The sequence below is a fragment of the Pipistrellus hanaki genome (genome assembly GCF_964339955.1).
Source record: "Pipistrellus hanaki genome assembly, chromosome: 13".
NCBI lineage: Eukaryota > Metazoa > Chordata > Mammalia > Chiroptera > Vespertilionidae > Pipistrellus > Pipistrellus hanaki.
In genome coordinates, this window is record NC_140515.1 from 59,735,083 (window position 1) to 59,751,772 (window position 16,690).

The following is a 16,690-nucleotide window of genomic DNA, read 5'->3' on the forward strand; positions in this document are numbered from 1 at the left end:
GCCGATGTCTGTCGGTGCCGGCGTCTCCTCTGGAGCCGGGCTGCCTGGGCCTGATCGGGGGCTCAGCCTGGGCTCCCTCCCCCTCCCAGCGCTGAGCCCCCGCAGCCCGAGGTGCTCTCCGATGGTGGTCCCGGCCCTTCCCTCTGCCTTCCCCACCCCCACGCTCCCCGTGTGCGCCTCTGAGGAAAGGACAGACTGACGGGGCGTGCCCTCGGCATCATGGGAGGAAAGCCCGTTGTCTGATGGGTCCTCGCCCTGTTGACCGTCTGTGTATATATGGCGTATTCTTTTCTTTCTTACTTTCTCTTTATGTTTTTAAAAATACATTTTTATTGATTTCAGAGAGGAAAGGAGAGGGAGAGAGTAACATCCATGATGAGAGAGAATCATTGATTGGCTGCCTCCTGCACGCCCCACACTGGGGATCGAGCCCCCAACCCAGGTACCTGCTCTTGACCAGAATCAAACCTGGGACCCTTCAGTCCAAAGGCCGACGCTCTATCCACTGAGCCACGCCAGTGAGGGCCTTTGCTAATATTTTGTTGAGGGTTTTGCCTCTAAGCTCCTGAGAGGTGTTGGTCTGTAACTTTTGTTGCTTTAGTTCTCCAGGAACAAGGGAATGCCTGTGTCTGCAACAGACCCTTCCTTCCGTTACTCCCACTCTCCGGAGAGGGACCGAGAACCGGTCACACAGGCTCCGCCTGGTCAGGGAGTCAGAGCTGGGATTCAGCGCTCACACCATCGGCTGCCGCTCTGACTTTCCATCATTGAGTCACTGTGTTCTGTCTGACCTCCTTAGAATATCGTTGTTGTTTTATGTAGAGCAGATTCATATTCATAATTGTGGCCACAGGCACAGCCAGTAGGTGCAGTCTTTGTTGGATGGATGGGTGGGTGGGTGTGTGGGTAGATGGATAGATGGATGGATGGATGGGTGGATGGATGGGTGGATGGGTGGGTGAGTGGATGGGTGGATGGATGAGTGGATGGATCGGTGTGTGGATGGGTGAGTGGATGGATGGGTGGATGGATGGGTGGATGGGTGGGTGAGTGGATGGGTGGATGGGTGTGTGGATGGGTGGGTGTATGGGTGGGTGGGTGGGTGGGTGGGTGGATAGATGGGTGGATGGGTGGATGGACGGATGGGTGGATGACTGGTTGGGTGTATGGGTGTATGGGTGTATGGGTGGGTGGGTGTATGGGTGGGTGGATGGGTGGATGGATGAGTGGATGAGTGGGTGGGTGGATGAGTGGATGGGTGGATGGGTGGGTGAGTGGATGGGTGGATGGGTGTGTGGATGGGTGGGTGTATGAGTGGATGGGTGGGTGGATGGGTGGATGGGTGGATGGATGGGTGGGTGTATGGGTGGGTGGGTGGGTGGGTGGATAGATGGGTGGATAGATGGGTAGATGGGTGGATGAATGGACAGATGGATGGATGAGTGGATGGGTGGGTGGATAGATGGGTGGATGGGTGGATGAATGGATGGATGGATGGATGAGTGGATGGGTGGATGGATGGGTGGGTGTATGGGTGGATGGGTGGGTGGATGGTTGGGTGGGTGGGTGGATGGATAGATGGGGGGTGGAGGACTGTAGTTCTTTGAGAACAGGCAGTTTCTCTATGGCCCTGGGCCTGGAAGAGGGCTGAGCCACCTTTGCATGCCCGTTGGGGACCTTGTGGGGTGAACCATAGCTGGACCCCAATGACACCCTGTTTTGGGGTTCTCAGGAGAAGCCTGTGCAGAGGTCCCAGGGGGCCTTGTGTTTGGCTTTGCCTCCTGTTGCCAGGCGCCTGGCTCCCTCTGTGCCTGCCCCGCGGGAGGGAGCTGGCCTGCTGCCCTGGCACCTCGTCCTCATTGAGTCCCCGAGCCAGGCCAGGGGCGCCCGGGCTGCCGGCGTCCATCGCGGCCGCCGCCGGGCCCTTTGAGGCCGGGCCAGCACCCAGTGGGGATGCCCGCGGCCTAATTGGGCCGCTGGCCGGAGGCGCGGCGCTGCTGTCTGGGCTCTGGTGGCCGCTCCCCCTCTCGAGGGCGGCACGGGCTTCCTGCTCGGCAGGCTCTCGGGGCCACAGGGTCACCCCGTTCTTCAGCCGGAGAAAGGGGCGCCCTGGGGGCCTGGGTCCCTGCCCGAGCTGCGCGGCCGCCAGGAGGGCTGCCAGGGAGCCGTCCTGCTCTCCGCTGGCAGCGGAGCCGTTCCCACAGGAAAGAGGCTCCCGGTCCCCGTGGCGGCCGGGCCTGCTGAGCACCAGGCACAGCACCTGGCTCTGGGGTCCACGTGTCCACGCGAGGACGGTCACCCCCAAGCCCACGACAGACCAGAGAGTGTGGCCACCGCCGTGGAGGGCCGGCTCCCCCGTTCCTGAGCCCCGTCTCCCGGGCACTGCCCCTTCGGAGCCCGGGCCCCGGTGAGGTCCTCAGAGAACCGTCCTCCTGGGGGCGCTGCCCCTTCCTGCTGAGAGGGCCTGGCCGCCCTCCTCCCAGCACCTGTCCCCCCCACCCCTTCTGGCCTGGCAGGAGGTGCCTGTCCCTCCCTCCTCGGATGGGGAGGCCCTGGCAGGCTGGGCTGAGCTCTGGGCTCCGTCCCTGCTCCCTGGAGGGGCGGCTGAGCCCTGAGGGACCCCGGGACCGCCCAGCTCGGCCCCTCACTGCGGGAGGGACTGTCTGGGCTCGGCGTGGGGTGTGTGGGGGGCGGGGGTCAGACTCAGGGTCAGGCCATCCGGGCGATGCTGGGACTCTGAGCCGCCTATAGGCCCGGGGGCTGGGACCCGGGGCTGCCCAGTGCCGCCCGGAGCGCCTGAGCGGTGACACAGCGGTGCAGCGGGCTGGCCGGTGCCGGCCCTCGGGGAGGGGCTGGGCTGGCACCAGCTCGTGGGACCAGGGACGCTGGCAGGGAAACGGGAGAGCCTGCCCCCCGCCCCGGCCGCTTCCGCTGCTGACATGTAAGAGGATTAGGGCTCAGAGCCGGACAAGGGGCTCTTATTCTCCGGCTGCGCTTTCACGGGCTCAGAGTCCCGGGACCGGAACACGGGGGGGGAGGGGCCTGGGCTTTGGGGTAGCACAGGGACCCCCCCCCCCCTGCTCGGGGCTGGAGCCTGGCACCCAGCCATGAGGTCTGCTGAGGCCGCACCAGGGCCCGGGGGTGGGGTGGGGGTGGGGGTGGAGGTGGGGGCTGGCCTCACTCAGCTGGTGCAGGGGCGTCCCCCGGGCGGCTGTGGCTCCCTGGGGGATCCGAGCCCCGAAAGTCAGGGTGGAAGGAAGGTGTGTTGATGACTCCGCCCTGCCCCACAGTAGAGTCCGGAGTTTTTCCTCGCCCTGCCCTGCCCGCTCACGCAGCCCCAGAGCCCACCTCCATGGGCATTTTCCTAGAGGGAAACCGAGGCCCAGAGAGGCCGAGGGGAGCGGGAGGGAGGAGTGGCCACAGGGCTGCCTGCCCGGCCTGGCGCTGAGGCCGGTGTTGCCGCCCAGGCTGGTGCTGCCCGCTCTGGTTTTCTCCTTCGTTCATCCTCCCCGAGGCGTCTCCACTGGTTTTAGAGAGAGTGGAAGGGAGAGAGAGACGGAGAGAAACACACCGATGGGCTGCTCCTGCAGGGGCCCCCGCGGAGGTGCGTGCCCGTGGCCGGAGTCGAGCTGGGACCCTCCGGCCCTCCGCCCGCAGGAGGCTCTGCCCCGGAGCAGCGGGCAGGTCCAGGGCTTCTCCGGCGGAATCTCGCGGCCGGAGCGCGTGGCTGAGGCTCCCTCCCTGTCTGTTCCCCTGATGGACGGCGGCCCAGCTCGTCCGTCAGCGGCGGCGGCCCCGGCCTGCCCCCCCCCCCCCCCCCCCCCGGTGTGATTCTGGTCAAGGGCACCTGTCTCAGTTGCAGGCTCTTCCCCGGCCGGGGCCCTGGCCTGCAGGAGGCACCCATCCATGTTTCTCTGACAATCAGTGGGAAGAGAAAGAAAAGCAGCAACAAGGAGCCAGTGGGGCTGGGGTGGGAAAGGGGGCGGGAGAGGACTCCAGGCTTCACTCGGGGGGAGAAGGGGGGCTGGAAATGGGGGAACATCCCTGAGGGGAGCAGGCTCTGGACCGGAGAGCCCCCAGCTCCCTCTCCCTTCTTCCACCGCTCTTCCCGATCCCTGTGGTCACCAGGGGCTGGCGCAGGCTGCCGTCTGCTGGGTGCACCCGGCCCTGTGCCATGGGCCCCCAAGGCCGGCTCCTTCGGGCTTTTTTAAAACGCCAGGGGACGCGGGACAAATTGTTAAAAATCGGGACTGTCCCGCCGAAAGCGGGACGTCTGGTCACCTTATTGCATTTGGCTCTGTGGACTCATGAGTTTGCCGACCACTGCTATGAGAGGTGTTTCTCTGCTCCCTCCCTCCCTCCCTCCCTCCCTTCCGGATTCTGAGCACCTGTCTGTGCCGGGCGCTGGCACTAAGGCAAAGCTCGCACTGCAGACCTCACCGCCCGTGAGAATGCCGTCCAGAGAACGGCGGTAACAGGGGGGGGGGGGGGGGGGGACGGGGGGAAGGGGTGCAGGGGGCGCCCCGCGGGACTCGGGGAAGGCTCTCCAGGGGACGTACGGCCGAGCTGGGACCGGAAGGACGGGGAAGGGCATCCCAGGAGGAGGAACTGCATGTGCGAAGGCGGGGAGGCCGGAAAGAGCCGCCTGGTCGGGAGCTGTGGGAGGGCGATGGGGCCCGGGTCCAGGACAGCTGCTGGGTGAGGCGGGGTCCCAGAACCTGGACCCTCTGCCTCCTGGACCTCCTTTGCTCCCGGCTGCCTGGCCAGGAAGAGGCCCCGCCCACCTGCCCCAAAGGAGGCTTTGGTGCTGGGGAGAGGGAGGGAGGAAGGAGGGCCCGCTGGTGTGTATTTTGGGATTGCCTCTCAGACATCTCCTCCTCCTCCTCCTCCTCCTCCTCCTCCTCCGGCTCCATGGCAACCAGGCGGCAGCTGGGGAAGCCACCTGTGAGCTGGGCTGAGTGGAGGGGGAGGTGGGCTAGGGGCGGGGCCCTCTGCTCCCCTCTCTGAGCCTCAGTTTTGGCGTCTAGAATATGGGCAGGCAACCCAGTGGGGCTGCTGTCAACCAGATGCTCCAGGGAGGGGAGGGCCAGGCTCGACTCCTGAGGGGAAGGCCTGGGGGTGAGGGCGGGGCTGGGGGGCTGCACCGTCCTGCAGCTGGGGCTGGCCAGGCGGCGGGAGTCCCTGAGCCCGTGGCCTGTGCTTCCCTCCCAGCAGCCCGCCTGGTGCGCCCACTGCACGTCACGCCCAGAGCCGGGGAGCGGGCGGCAGGGCCCAGGCACAGACACAGGGATGGGGCTCCCCGGAGCCCCACCGTGAGAGGTCTGGGTCTCCCCGGGCACAGGGCTCAGCTGCTCCCAGAACCGGTCAAAACCCCAAAAGGAGGGGCCGGGAGGGTCTCTTTTCTGAGGCTGCTGCTCTGATGACGACTGACATTTCTTTGGAGAGCCAAGTTTTTTAAACTTCAACTTCTTCTAACGCCACTTCTTCAAGACAGACTCGCCCAGGCTGTGGTGTTTTGTGGAAGAGCCACACTCAAGGGGCCAAAGAGCCCCATGTGGCTCGAGAGCCGCAGTTTGCCGACCACGGGCCTAAGCCAACAGGAACACGAACCTTCTCCGTTCGGGAGCCAGAATCTGAAATCAGGGTGTCGGGGGCGCCAGGGGGGTCCTTCCCACTGCCCACTGCCCACGTGCTCACTTCCAGCCGATCACGTGGCCCCGCCAAAGGCTGTGAACTCGGTCGGAGTCTGTGCTGCCTTCCCGCTCTCGGAGGGCTCGGCCTGGGCAGGCGGCCACCAGGGCAGACCGTCTGCAGAGGGACAGGCGCACAGGCCTCCCAGCAGCGGGGCGCCACCTGCCCGGCTCAGCCCCCTGACCCTGCAACCGGAACCCGTGTGGGTCCCCCAGCCCGGCGGCCTGTCCTGGGAGGCGGCAGGCGCGCCCGCCATCTGCTGGCCGGCTCCTGTTACTGCAGGAGGTGGAGGCCTCCCTGCCGCCAGCCTAGCCCACCGGTGCCCACGGGGCCAGCCCAGCCCAGTCCAGCCGGTGCCCACGGGCCAGCCCAGCCCACCAGTGCCCACGGGCCAGCCCAGCCCACCCGGTGCCCACGGGCCAGCCCAGCCCACCCGGTGCCCACGGGGCCAGCCCAGTCCAGCATGTGCCCACGGGCCAGTCCAGCCCACCAGTACCCATGGGCCAGCCCAGCACCCCCTTCCCATTTCACAGCCAGAGCCAGGCCTGCGCTTCCCTCGGCGCTGCTGTGAACACAGGTGTGCAGGAAACTGAGGTTCTGCTTTCGGTCTTTTTTTTTTTCTTTTTTTTTATTACATATTTTATTGATTGCAACAGAGAGGAAGGGAGGGATAGAGTTAAACATTAATGAGAGAATATGATCACGGAGGATCCAAGATGGCTGCTCGGGTATACACCTAGCCGCAGCAGCTCACAACAATTTCAAAGGAATACAACTAAAATGTAGAGTGGACATTGCCCAGAGCTACAGGTAGTCGACTGACTGAAAACTCTACAATAGGAAGGAGGGAGAAAACCAGAAGGAAAATCAGAGGAGCTGAAAAAAAGCCTAAGGTACGGAGACATGCTGCGCGCTCGCACGCACGCGCGCGCGGAGAGGTCGCAGCCGGAGAGGAGGAGAGGGCTGGGTGCTGCCTGGCGTTCCCTAGCAGGAAGGAAATAGAACCCCCAGCCTGGGCTGAACCCCCGAACCGGCAGCGCTGAGCCCCAAGTTATGTGCCAGACCCTGGGGACCCAGGCTCCGGCAGGGGGAGACAATCCCGGGGGACGGCGAAATGCGGGGCCCCCGGAGTCGCGCGCACATGGCGCGCAGAGGACTGAATGTTGACTCTGATGCTGGATTACCCTAGCCGGAAGAAACAAAGCCTCCGGCGGCAGCTCTGAGCCTCAGTCCAGACCTCCCCGAACTCCAGGTCTGGGCCAGTCCCTGGGGACCCAGGCTCGGGCAGGGGGAGACGGGGCTGTGAGGTGGAGTCCTGGGAGCGCGGCGAAAGGCCGAGCCCCCGGAGTCGCGCACACTGTGCGCAGAGGACAGTCTGTTGACTCTGATCCTGGACTTCCCTAGTGGGAGGGAGAAAGAAAGCTCCAGACTGGAGGAACGCCACGAGGAGCAGGAGCCCCTGCCGGACACCGGCCAGCTGGGCGCCAGCAAGGAGCCGGGCGACGGGGCCCCCAGTGGGGGGGGTGCCCCTGAGCCTTCGACTGCTGAGCGCTGGCAACGGAGCCAAGGACGGGGGCTGCTTCCTGGGCGGCGCCGACCCCGGCAAAAGGCTGGAGCAGCGCGGGAGCCCGCGGAGAACAAAGGGGTACCACAGGCCAACCTGCTGAGCTCCCAGGACAAGGAGGAAGAAACCAAAGAAGTTCTCAATGTGAAGAAATCAAGTGAGAGCAAATGATAGTAAAATTACTTAAGAAAGAATACAAAGAAGATCTTGAAAAATCAAAGACTAAGTCAGAACTCAACGCATCAGCCAACATTGCAACATAAATGCGTTTTGTTGTTTTTTTTAAAAAAAGAAAAAAAAAAGAAGAGAAAAAAGGGACAGAATGTTGGAACAGCGGCGACCAGGCCTAGAGTGGCCAGGCACAAGGCAGTGGCAGCTGGGCTCGGAGCAGCAGTGGCCAGGCCCCAGAACAGCAGCAGCCAGAACAAGAGCATCAACGGCCAGCACTGGAGCAGCCAGACCTGGGGCAGTGGCAGCCAGGCCTGAGGCAGAGGCGGCCAAGCCCAGGGTGGCCAGTCCAGGAACACCCAGACACGGAGTGGCTGGGCCCGGAGAAGCCCGGCCCAGAGCAGCCGGGTTGGGAGCAGCCAGGCCCAGAACAGCAGTAGACAACCACGAAGAATCCAGGCTAGGAGCAGCCAGGCCCGGAGCAGCAGCTGCCAGGCTGGGAGCAGCCAGGCCCGGAGCAGCAGCTGCCAGGCTGGGAGCGGCCAGGCCCGGAGCAGCCGGGTCTGGTGCGGCCAGGCCCGGAGCAGCGGCTGCCAGGCTGGGAGCGGCCAGGCCCGGAGCAGCAGCTGCCAGGCTGGGAGCGGCCAGGCCCGGAGCAGCCGGGTCTGGTGCGGCCAGGCCCGGAGCAGCGGCTGCCAGGCTGGGAGCGGCCAGGCCCGGAGCAGCAGCTGCCAGGCTGGGAGCGGCCAGGCCCGGAGCAGCCGGGTCTGGTGCGGCCAGGCCCGGAGCAGCGGCTGCCAGGCTGGGAGCGGCCAGGCCCGGAGCAGCCGGGTCTGGTGCGGCCAGGCCCGGAGCAGCGGCTGCCAGGCTGGGAGCGGCCAGGCCCGGAGCAGCGACTGCCAGGCAGGGAGCGGCCAGGCCCGGAGCAGCCGGGTCTTGTACGGCCAGGCCCGGAGCAGCAGCTGCCAGGCTGGGAGCGGCCAGGCCCGGAGCAGCCGGGTCTGGTGCGGCCAGGCCAGGAGCAGCGGCTGCCAGGCTGGGAGCGGCCAGGCCCGGAGCAGCCGGGTCTGGTGCGGCCAGGCCCGGAGCAGCGGCTGTCAGGCTGGGAGCGGCCAGGCCCGGAGCGGCCGGGACCGGAGCAACCGGTCCCAGAGCAGCCGGGTCGGGTGCGGCCAGGCCTGTAGCAGCAACAGCCAAGTCCAGAGCAACTAGGTCGGGAGCGGCAGTGACCAGACCCGGAGCAGCTGGTTGTGGAACGAACCAGAGCAACAGAGGCCAGGCCCGGAGCAGCCAGGCCCGAAACAGCTCGCTCCTCGCCTGTACCTGCCCACGGCTGCCTCTCAGACATGGCTGGAAACTTTTGCGGGAACTTGAGGGTCTGCTGAATCAAGTGATGAAGGCTTAGATCTGGATGTGTTGAGTTAGTATAGCGCTGGGGTGTTGATCTGTGAGTGCCTTGGGTGGGGCCTGGATGAGGCTGGTTGACCTATTTGGAAATGTCTTTTGTGTGAAGTGTATCATTGGGCATGTGGAGGTATTATTGATATGAGATAATGCTAAGTAACAGATTTACTATCTGAAAAGGGATTTACTATCGGGGAAAGGGAGGGAGGAAGAGACTGAACATAAACTGTGCACCTATGGATGAGGACAATGGGGGATGGGGAGGGGGCGGAGGGTGGGGTGGGAACCTGGTGGAGGGGGGAAGAAATGAGGAACCGTTGTAATAATATGAACAATAAAGATTGATTAAAAAAAAAAAAAAAAAAAAAAACATTAATGAGAAACATCCATCAGCTGCTGCCTGCACGCCCCATATTGTAGATCGAGCCTGAAATCAAGGTACATGCCCTTGATCAGAATCGAACCTGGGACCCTTCAGTCCTCAGGCCGACGCTCTATCCACTGAGCCACACTGGTTTCAGCTAGGGCTCTTTAAAAAAAAAATTCTTTATTGATTACCGTGTTACGTATGTGTCCTTATTCCCCCATTACCCCCGCCCCCCGCCTCCCCCCCCCCCCTAACCCTAACCCCCCCCCCCCCCCCCCCCCCCCCCCCCCCCCCCCCCCCCCGTTGTCTGTCCATTAGTTAGGCTTATGCATCCCACTGGACTTTCCAATGCCTAGTTCCATGTTTGTTTTCTGCTTTGTGCCCGGGCGGACCCCAGGCCCTCTCCTTCCGGGATGCAGCTCACGTTTCTAGCACAGCCCGAGCTCGCCCGGGGCGGGCAGCGTGAGGCTTAGGGGAGGAAGAAGAACCGATGGCGGAGGCCTTGAGGGCGCCACTGTGTGGGCTCCCACGCCGCAGATCCGCAGGGTGGGAACTGAACGTGATGCAGCCTCTGCAGCCGCCCGGCCGAGGGAGCGGAGGGACAGCCGCCGGAAGTGCGTCATCACGCGGGCGCCGGAAGCGCCCAGGTCGAGGCGCCTTCTGATTGGCTGCGGTGGCGCAGGCGGTGTCGCGCGTGCTCCTGGCCCGGGGGCGTGCGTGCTGTGTGCTGCGGTCTCGGCTCCTCTCTGCGGCGCTTTTGCTTCCCGGTCCAGGACTCCGCTCCGCGAGCGCGGGATGTTCCCCGAGCTCAACAACCTCCTCGATGCCTCCCCGGACCGGCCGGAGCCGGTAACGCGCGCGGCGGGGAGGGGCGGTCCCCGGAGCCTGGCGGAAGCACGCGTCCCGGGTGCAGGGCGCGCGGACCCGCGGGAAGGACGCTGCGTCCACCGGCCGGTGTGCCTGGGAGTTGTAGTCCAGGGAGGGCCGACCGGGCTTGGCTGGGCCTCAGGCCCCGCGGGAGGCGGACTTCCGCACCTTCTCGCAGGCCGTGGTGCCCGTGAACGTTCTGGAAAGCGTGTTCAACGTATGGACGGGCTTTGGTTCACAAACGTGTACCAGGCCCTCGGCGTGCTCACCGGCGCGGGGGTCCCGGCGCCGGGGGAGGTTGCCTGAGAGGAGAGGAGGGTTTGGTTCTCCACCTTCCCAGGGGCCCAGTGCCTCCCCGTCCTGCGTGTCCTTCTGGCTCAGGGGCCCCCGCAGGTGGCGGGGATCGCTGCTGCTCCTCCGACGCGTCCCTCTCATGGCGCCTGGACGCGCGCCTCCCAGCTGCCCTCAGCCAGCGCGGGAGCGCCAAGGCCACCGTTGTGTTCCCACTCTTCCCGCCTTCTGGGGCATTTCCCACCGGTTAGCCCAGGGGGTACCTCTCCCAGGAACATCCCTGGTTTGTTTCATAACCTTTGTCTTCGTGACGCGATGTCAAGCTCCTCCAACCAGCCAAGAGGCCTCTATGACCGCCTAGTGCCAGGAAGATCCGTTTCCATAGATCCTTGTGGATTTCATAGCCGCCCAGCAGTTCTTAGCTGCCCAGGCCTGCAGGTGGCGCTGGCTACCTTACCAACGACTTCTGTGCCACCCAAGTGTTCAGCCCAGGGCCCAGCTGGGGAGTGGGGGATCCCAGTGGGATGACAGCCCTGGGGGTGACCCTCAGGAGCTATCCTGTGATCTTCCATGTCTGTTTTGTCTTAAGAAATACATTTTTAAACATTTATTGTTAATCCTTATCTGAGGATATTTTCCCATTGATTTTTATTTATTTATTTATTTAAAAATATATTTTATTGATTTTGTACTGAGAGGAAGGGAGAGAGTTAGAGAGTTAGAAACATCGATGAGAGAGAGTCATCGATCAGCTGCCTCTTACACACCCCCACACCGGAATCGAACCCGGGACCCTTCAGTCTGTGGGCCAAGCAGGCCAACACTCTATCTACCTAGTACTGAGCCAAACTGGCCAGGGCATCTCTCATGTTTCATAAGTGAGAAAAGTCACAACAGCACAGAGGTGGTGTGTCTAAGCCCCTTGATCTTGACAAGGAACTCGTGGTGGCTGGTCAGAGACGGCATCCTGAGAGGTCTTTCCAGGCTCGTGGCCAGAGCTCTGCCTGCTGCAGTGTCCAGGGCCTTCGGACACAGGCCTGTCAGCACCACGCCTTCCCTCCTTCCCACCCTCCATGACGGACTCGGCACCAGAATTGGAAGTCGGGAGGAAGCTGGAGGAGTGTTTGAAGGTCCCTCCCAGTGTTGGCAGGCTGAGGTTTTTGTTGGATTCTGATGGTAGACGCTTCCTTTGTTAAATATCTCATTCTCCCAAGCTAGTCCCTGAGTTACTAGGTGAGGAGTGAGGAAGAGGAGGGAATTTATTCCCTGTTTTGCTTCGGGGAAATGGAAGCCAAGATATGCTTGCCCATAATGAGTGACTTAATACTGATCACTGTAATTGTTGTTTTTCTCACCAGTTTTACTTCCTTTTTTATAATCCTAGTGCATATGTATCTCGCACATGTGTGTTACACACGTGTGTGTTACATACATATGTACACATATGAATTACACACACCTACTCTTCAGATATATACAGCCAGCCGCCCTCTGACTTCCTTTTTGTGTTCCTCTTACTTCCAGGGGAAGCTGACTCTGCTCTGTGACGCTAAGACCGATGGCAGTTTCCTTGTGCACCACTTTCTCTCCTTCTACCTCAAAGGTAAGGGACCCATTGAGGCGAGAGAGAGAAGCCTGAGGCGGGAAGCATGTAGAGAAGCCTGTTTCGGGAAGAAATGGGGCTCGCTGGTGTCTGGGGGCCAGGTGGCTGTTGGTTAGCATTGGTTACGTGTAGTGGGGGGGTGGCTAGAGCGTCTTTGTGTTTCCTTTATCTCTCTCGGATATAGGACCGGTTTTAAAAGTTCATTTTAGGGGCAATGAGGGGATCAGGGCACATATGTAATGCCTTAGTCAATAAAGAAAAAGTTAACTCTACTCCTGTACACTGACCGCAAACAGAAAAACATAATTGTTTAAAGACCAAATTGTATTAAAACAAGGTAGCCAGTAATACATCTAACGGAAGTACATCTCAGAATCAATTGTAAAAAGTACAATTATTAAATATTTCGAAAATCGCATCTGAGAATCAAACTTGGTATTTTAGGTCGCAGGACGCCTGAGCCTCTAAGACGGCCTCGGAGCTCCCGTTTGCAGAGGCTCGGGGAGAGGAGGGTGTGCACAGAGGTGTCAGGATAAGTGTTTTGTCTTCCAGCGAACTGTAAGGTGTGCTTTGTGGCTCTCGTTCAGTCCTTCAGTCACTACAACATCGTGGGACAGAAGCTGGTGAGTATCTCAGACTCGTGGGGAGGTCCCTGAGGGAGTGTGCACGCAGCAGGGTTTGGGGGGCCGCGCCCTCCTGAGAGCTTGAGGCGAGCCGTGGGGTTCCCGTGGGGTTCCCGTGGGGGGCGCCGTGGCTCACTCTCCTGGCTGTGCGCAGGGTGTCAGCCTGACCGTGGCCCGGGAGCGCGGGCAGCTGGTCTTCCTCGAGGGGCTCAGGTCGGCCGTGGACACCTTCTTCCGGGATGAGGGGGAGGCCCCCCCGCTGCGGTTCCTCAGGTCAGTGCGCCCGCAGCCCAGCCCTCGGGGTGTGGGAGGTCAGAGTGGCTTCGGGTCAGGCATGTCCCTGCTGTGGCGGCATTCCTGGGAGCCCTTGCTGTGACCCTGGGCCAGATGGTGGGCCGTGTGGTGACGGGTTCGGTTTCTGGGAGGCCCGGGGCAGTGGCATCTGGGCCGGCTCCTTCAGAAACAGGTCCATGTCACACACCAGCCGCCCTGAAGCCAGAGCCCTCGCGCCAGGACCTGCCCAGCCACAGGAGCCTTCCGGCCCAGCCACGGGCCAGGCGTGTGCTCGGGGCGGGGGCTGTTCGCTCTGTGCCCGCAGCTGGCAGCCCAGCGCGGGTGCCGGGGCCTCGGGAATCCACAGCTCAGGGCTCGCTCGCCTTTCCTGGCCGACCGCCCTGACGCCTGGGCCCAGCTGGGATCCGCGCTCTGCTCCCCGCCCTCCTGGGATGGAGCTCTGCTGACGTCTGCCTCGTGTCCAGGGAGGTCACGGCCGGCGGCCTGCAGCCCCTGTTCCAGTTCGTGCGGGACGCCCTGGAGCCCGGGGGCCCGGGGGCGGCCGCCTGGGGGCGCCCGGTGCTGCTGGTGGATGACCTCAGCGTGCTGCTGAGCCTGGGCGCGGGCGCGGGCGCCGTGCTGGACTTCGTGCACCGCTGCAGGGCCCGCGTGTGCTGCCGGCTGCAGGTACGCGGCGGGCAGGCCCAGCCCGTGTCCCTCCCGGGCGGTCCTGTCCCTCTGGGCGTGGCTGTAGGTCAGTCGAGATGATGGGTACAGATTGCTTTAAGAATTGTGAGGTGCAGGATAAGTGTGGGTTGTAACCTGTACCGTCAGGCCGTTAGGCAAAACGTGAGACTTTACCACGATAGAGATTTTATTTTGTTTTCCGTTAGTCCTCGCACGGGGATATTTTTCCACTGCCTCTTAGAGGGAGTGGGAGGGGGAGGGAGGGACGGAAACATCCATGTGAGAGGCACATCGGCGGGTTGCCTCCTGCACGCGCCCGGACCAGGCCAGGCACCTGCGCCGAGGCACGTGCCCGTGGCGGCGGGAGCCGGGACCCTCCGCCCGCCCGCCGTGCTTGGTTTGGGCGGTTGAGCTGGAAGAGCAGGTTGGATGTGCTGGCGATCAGATAGATGTCCAGCGGGGATGGAGCCCAGGCAGGGCCTTCCCGCAAAGGGCTGGTTGCGAGGTGGTGCGGAGGCTGAGCTGGGAGAGGGCGGGCGGCCCGGTCCTGGTGTCCCACCGTCAGGAGAGGCTCCGTCTGTCTCGCAGGGAAACATAGTGGCCCTGGTGCACGCCAGCGGGGACGCCGAGGACGAGGAGAGCGAGCTCCTGCTGAACGGCCTCGGCCACCAGAGCCACCTGGTCCTGCGGGCCGAGGGCCTGGCCACCGGCTCCTGCAGGGACGTGCACGGGCAGGTGCGCCGGGCGGCCTGCTTCCTGCTGGGTGACCTCACGTGGGAAGGTGTTCTTTAAACTCGGACCTGGGGGTCAGGAGGTCACAGACGGGCTGGGGGTCACGGATGGGCTGGGGGTCAGGAGGTCACGGACGGACTGGGGGTCACGGAGGAGCTGGGGGGTCACGGAGGGGCTGGGGGGTCGGAGGTCACGGACGGGCTGGGGGTCACGAAGGAGCTGGGGGATCAGGAGGTCATGGACGGGCTGGGGGGTCGGAGGTCACGGACGGGCTGGGGGTCACGGATGGGCTGGGGGTCACGAATGGGCTGGGGGTCACGAATGGGCTGGGGGTCAGGAGGTCATGGACGGGCTGGGGGGTCGGAGGTCACGGACGGGCCGGGGGTCACGGGGACAGTACTGGGCGGGGCCTCATCCTCTCCTGTCCTGCAGCTGCGGGTCCTCTGGCGGACACCATGGCCGCCCGCCGCGCGGGGCCGGAGCCTCACCTTCCAGTACAAGATCCAGGACAAGAGCGTGTCCTTTTTCGCCAAAGGAATGTCGCCTGCGGTTCTGTGACCCGAGGGGCGGAGCCGACACGAGGGTGAAGCCTCTCCCCTCGCAGCCGTGTCCCCGCTGGCCGCGCCGGCGGTGGCGGCCTGTGGCTGTGCCTGTCCCACGCTCAGCAGACACGTGTGTCAGGACCCCGCACCCTGCTCTGCCGAGACGGAGCTGGGGAAGGGTCAGCTTTCGTGTGACTCGTCACCGCACTGTCTGGGCTGTGCCTTGGAGCCAGGGTGGGTCTGAGCGCCGGCAGGGACAGTTCTGATGGCGGGCCTCACGGACGGACGGGGTCGTCCCGGCTGGCACAGGGTGCGCCCCACATCCTGGCTCCGTGGGCATCTCGCGCAGGTCTCACCTTTGTCTTGCAAAGGTCCTTCCCTAAGCCCAGTGGCAAGGCGTGGAGGCCCCAGGAGGCACACCGCTGACCCCGCCTCCTGGGAAGGGCGGGGCTCCACCAGGTCTGTGGGCCCAGGGCACCTGCTGCCGGAGGTGCTGCGCGCCGGCGGAGAGAACAGGACGAGCGTGAGACCAGTGCAGGTGGCAGGAGGCCACAGGCTGCCACAGGAGAGCAGAGGCCCCTCGGCTGGTGGCGTGGGTGCAGGAGCAGGGGCTGGGTGCGAATGCCCCTCTGAAATCAATAAAAATTTTAGAAAAGGGGTTCTTGTGCCCACTTATCCAGATGACTTTCACCAGCACTTTGTCAGGTTCTATAAAGTGTTCCTCAGACTTTGCCTCATTTTTTAAAACTGGTTGTGTAATTTTTTATTATTAGGTTTTTAAATCTTTGTTGTTGAGAAAGTATTACATATGCCACCTTTCCCCCCATTAATCTCCTCTAGCCCGCCCCCATCCCCTGGTTGTATAATTTTATTAAAACTAATGCAGACATTGACTTAATACCCTCTCAAATGTTTATTGGAATATGACTTACCTGATTTTATTGAATTTTTTTTAATGGTGTTTTTGACAGTAATGCAGTTGGCTTTTTAAAAAATGTTTCTAAATGTGTGTAATGATTTTCAGATTGAGACTCTGGAATTTGTTAGGTATTCCCCTTTTTTATATATCGTTAACATCTGCAAATAATGGTACACACCTTGCTTATTCCTCCCTTGAGACTTTAGTCAGCACTTGGCAATTTGTGACATGAGAGGGTGTGTAGGCATTTGCTGTCCAGTTTCTGTTTTAAAGGGAATAGGAGGCATTTTCCTATAATACTTAATTTTAAAATATATTATCAAGTCAGTTTAAAAAATAAGCTTGAAGAAGGAAAGGAGAAAGAAATGTTCCTCAACTCCTATTCCCCCCCTTTTTTAAAGCGTATTTTTATTGATTTCAGAGAGGAAGGGAGAGGAGAAAGAGGTAGAAACATCGGTGATGAGAGAGAATCACTGATTGGCTGCCTCCTGCACGCCCACCCTGGAGTTCGGTCCCACAAACTGGACGTGCGCTCTTGGTTCCTAGTCAACGCTCAGCCGCTGAGCCACGCCTCTTTGAAGGGCTTGACCAGTGATCATTGGCTCCCTGTGGACTTTCTCGGCTTCCTTGAGGTCATTCTTCCAGCTGTGGGTGTGCTGGCCGTGGTAACACTCCGGTGTATGACCCTTGAATTCCTCCTGCAGTCTTGTCTTACTAGTATTAGTTACATTTTCTATACTCTGCTGTTTGTTAGGCTTAAGGTTTTAAAATTAATTTTTATTAGATTGATTGATTATGGTAGTATGCCATCTGTAGTTGTGAGCAACGATGGCCTCCGATTATTTTTCTTTCTATTCGTCCAGTCAGGTTTAAACAAAAATGATACATGCCACGTCAGCAATGTTGAGGAATTGGCTGCCTTTCACATGCTCTGAAAGTCTTAGTGCTTTTTATTCCCA

The 16,690-nt window shown here is 61.7% G+C and overlaps 1 protein-coding gene across 1 annotated transcript; it reads left to right on the forward strand.

Annotated features, from left to right (window-relative positions):
* The first annotated feature begins 9,519 nt into the window (after positions 1-9,519).
* Positions 9,520-15,710, forward strand: ELP6 (elongator acetyltransferase complex subunit 6). The gene is made up of 7 exons (XM_084901673.1): positions 9,520-10,043; positions 11,877-11,955; positions 12,508-12,578; positions 12,733-12,851; positions 13,337-13,538; positions 14,127-14,273; positions 14,703-15,710. The coding sequence occupies exons 1-7, from the start codon at positions 9,990-9,992 to the stop codon at positions 14,826-14,828; spliced, it is 798 nt and encodes a 265-aa protein (XP_084757799.1). The 5' UTR covers positions 9,520-9,989; the 3' UTR covers positions 14,829-15,710.
* The last annotated feature ends 980 nt before the right edge of the window (positions 15,711-16,690 follow it).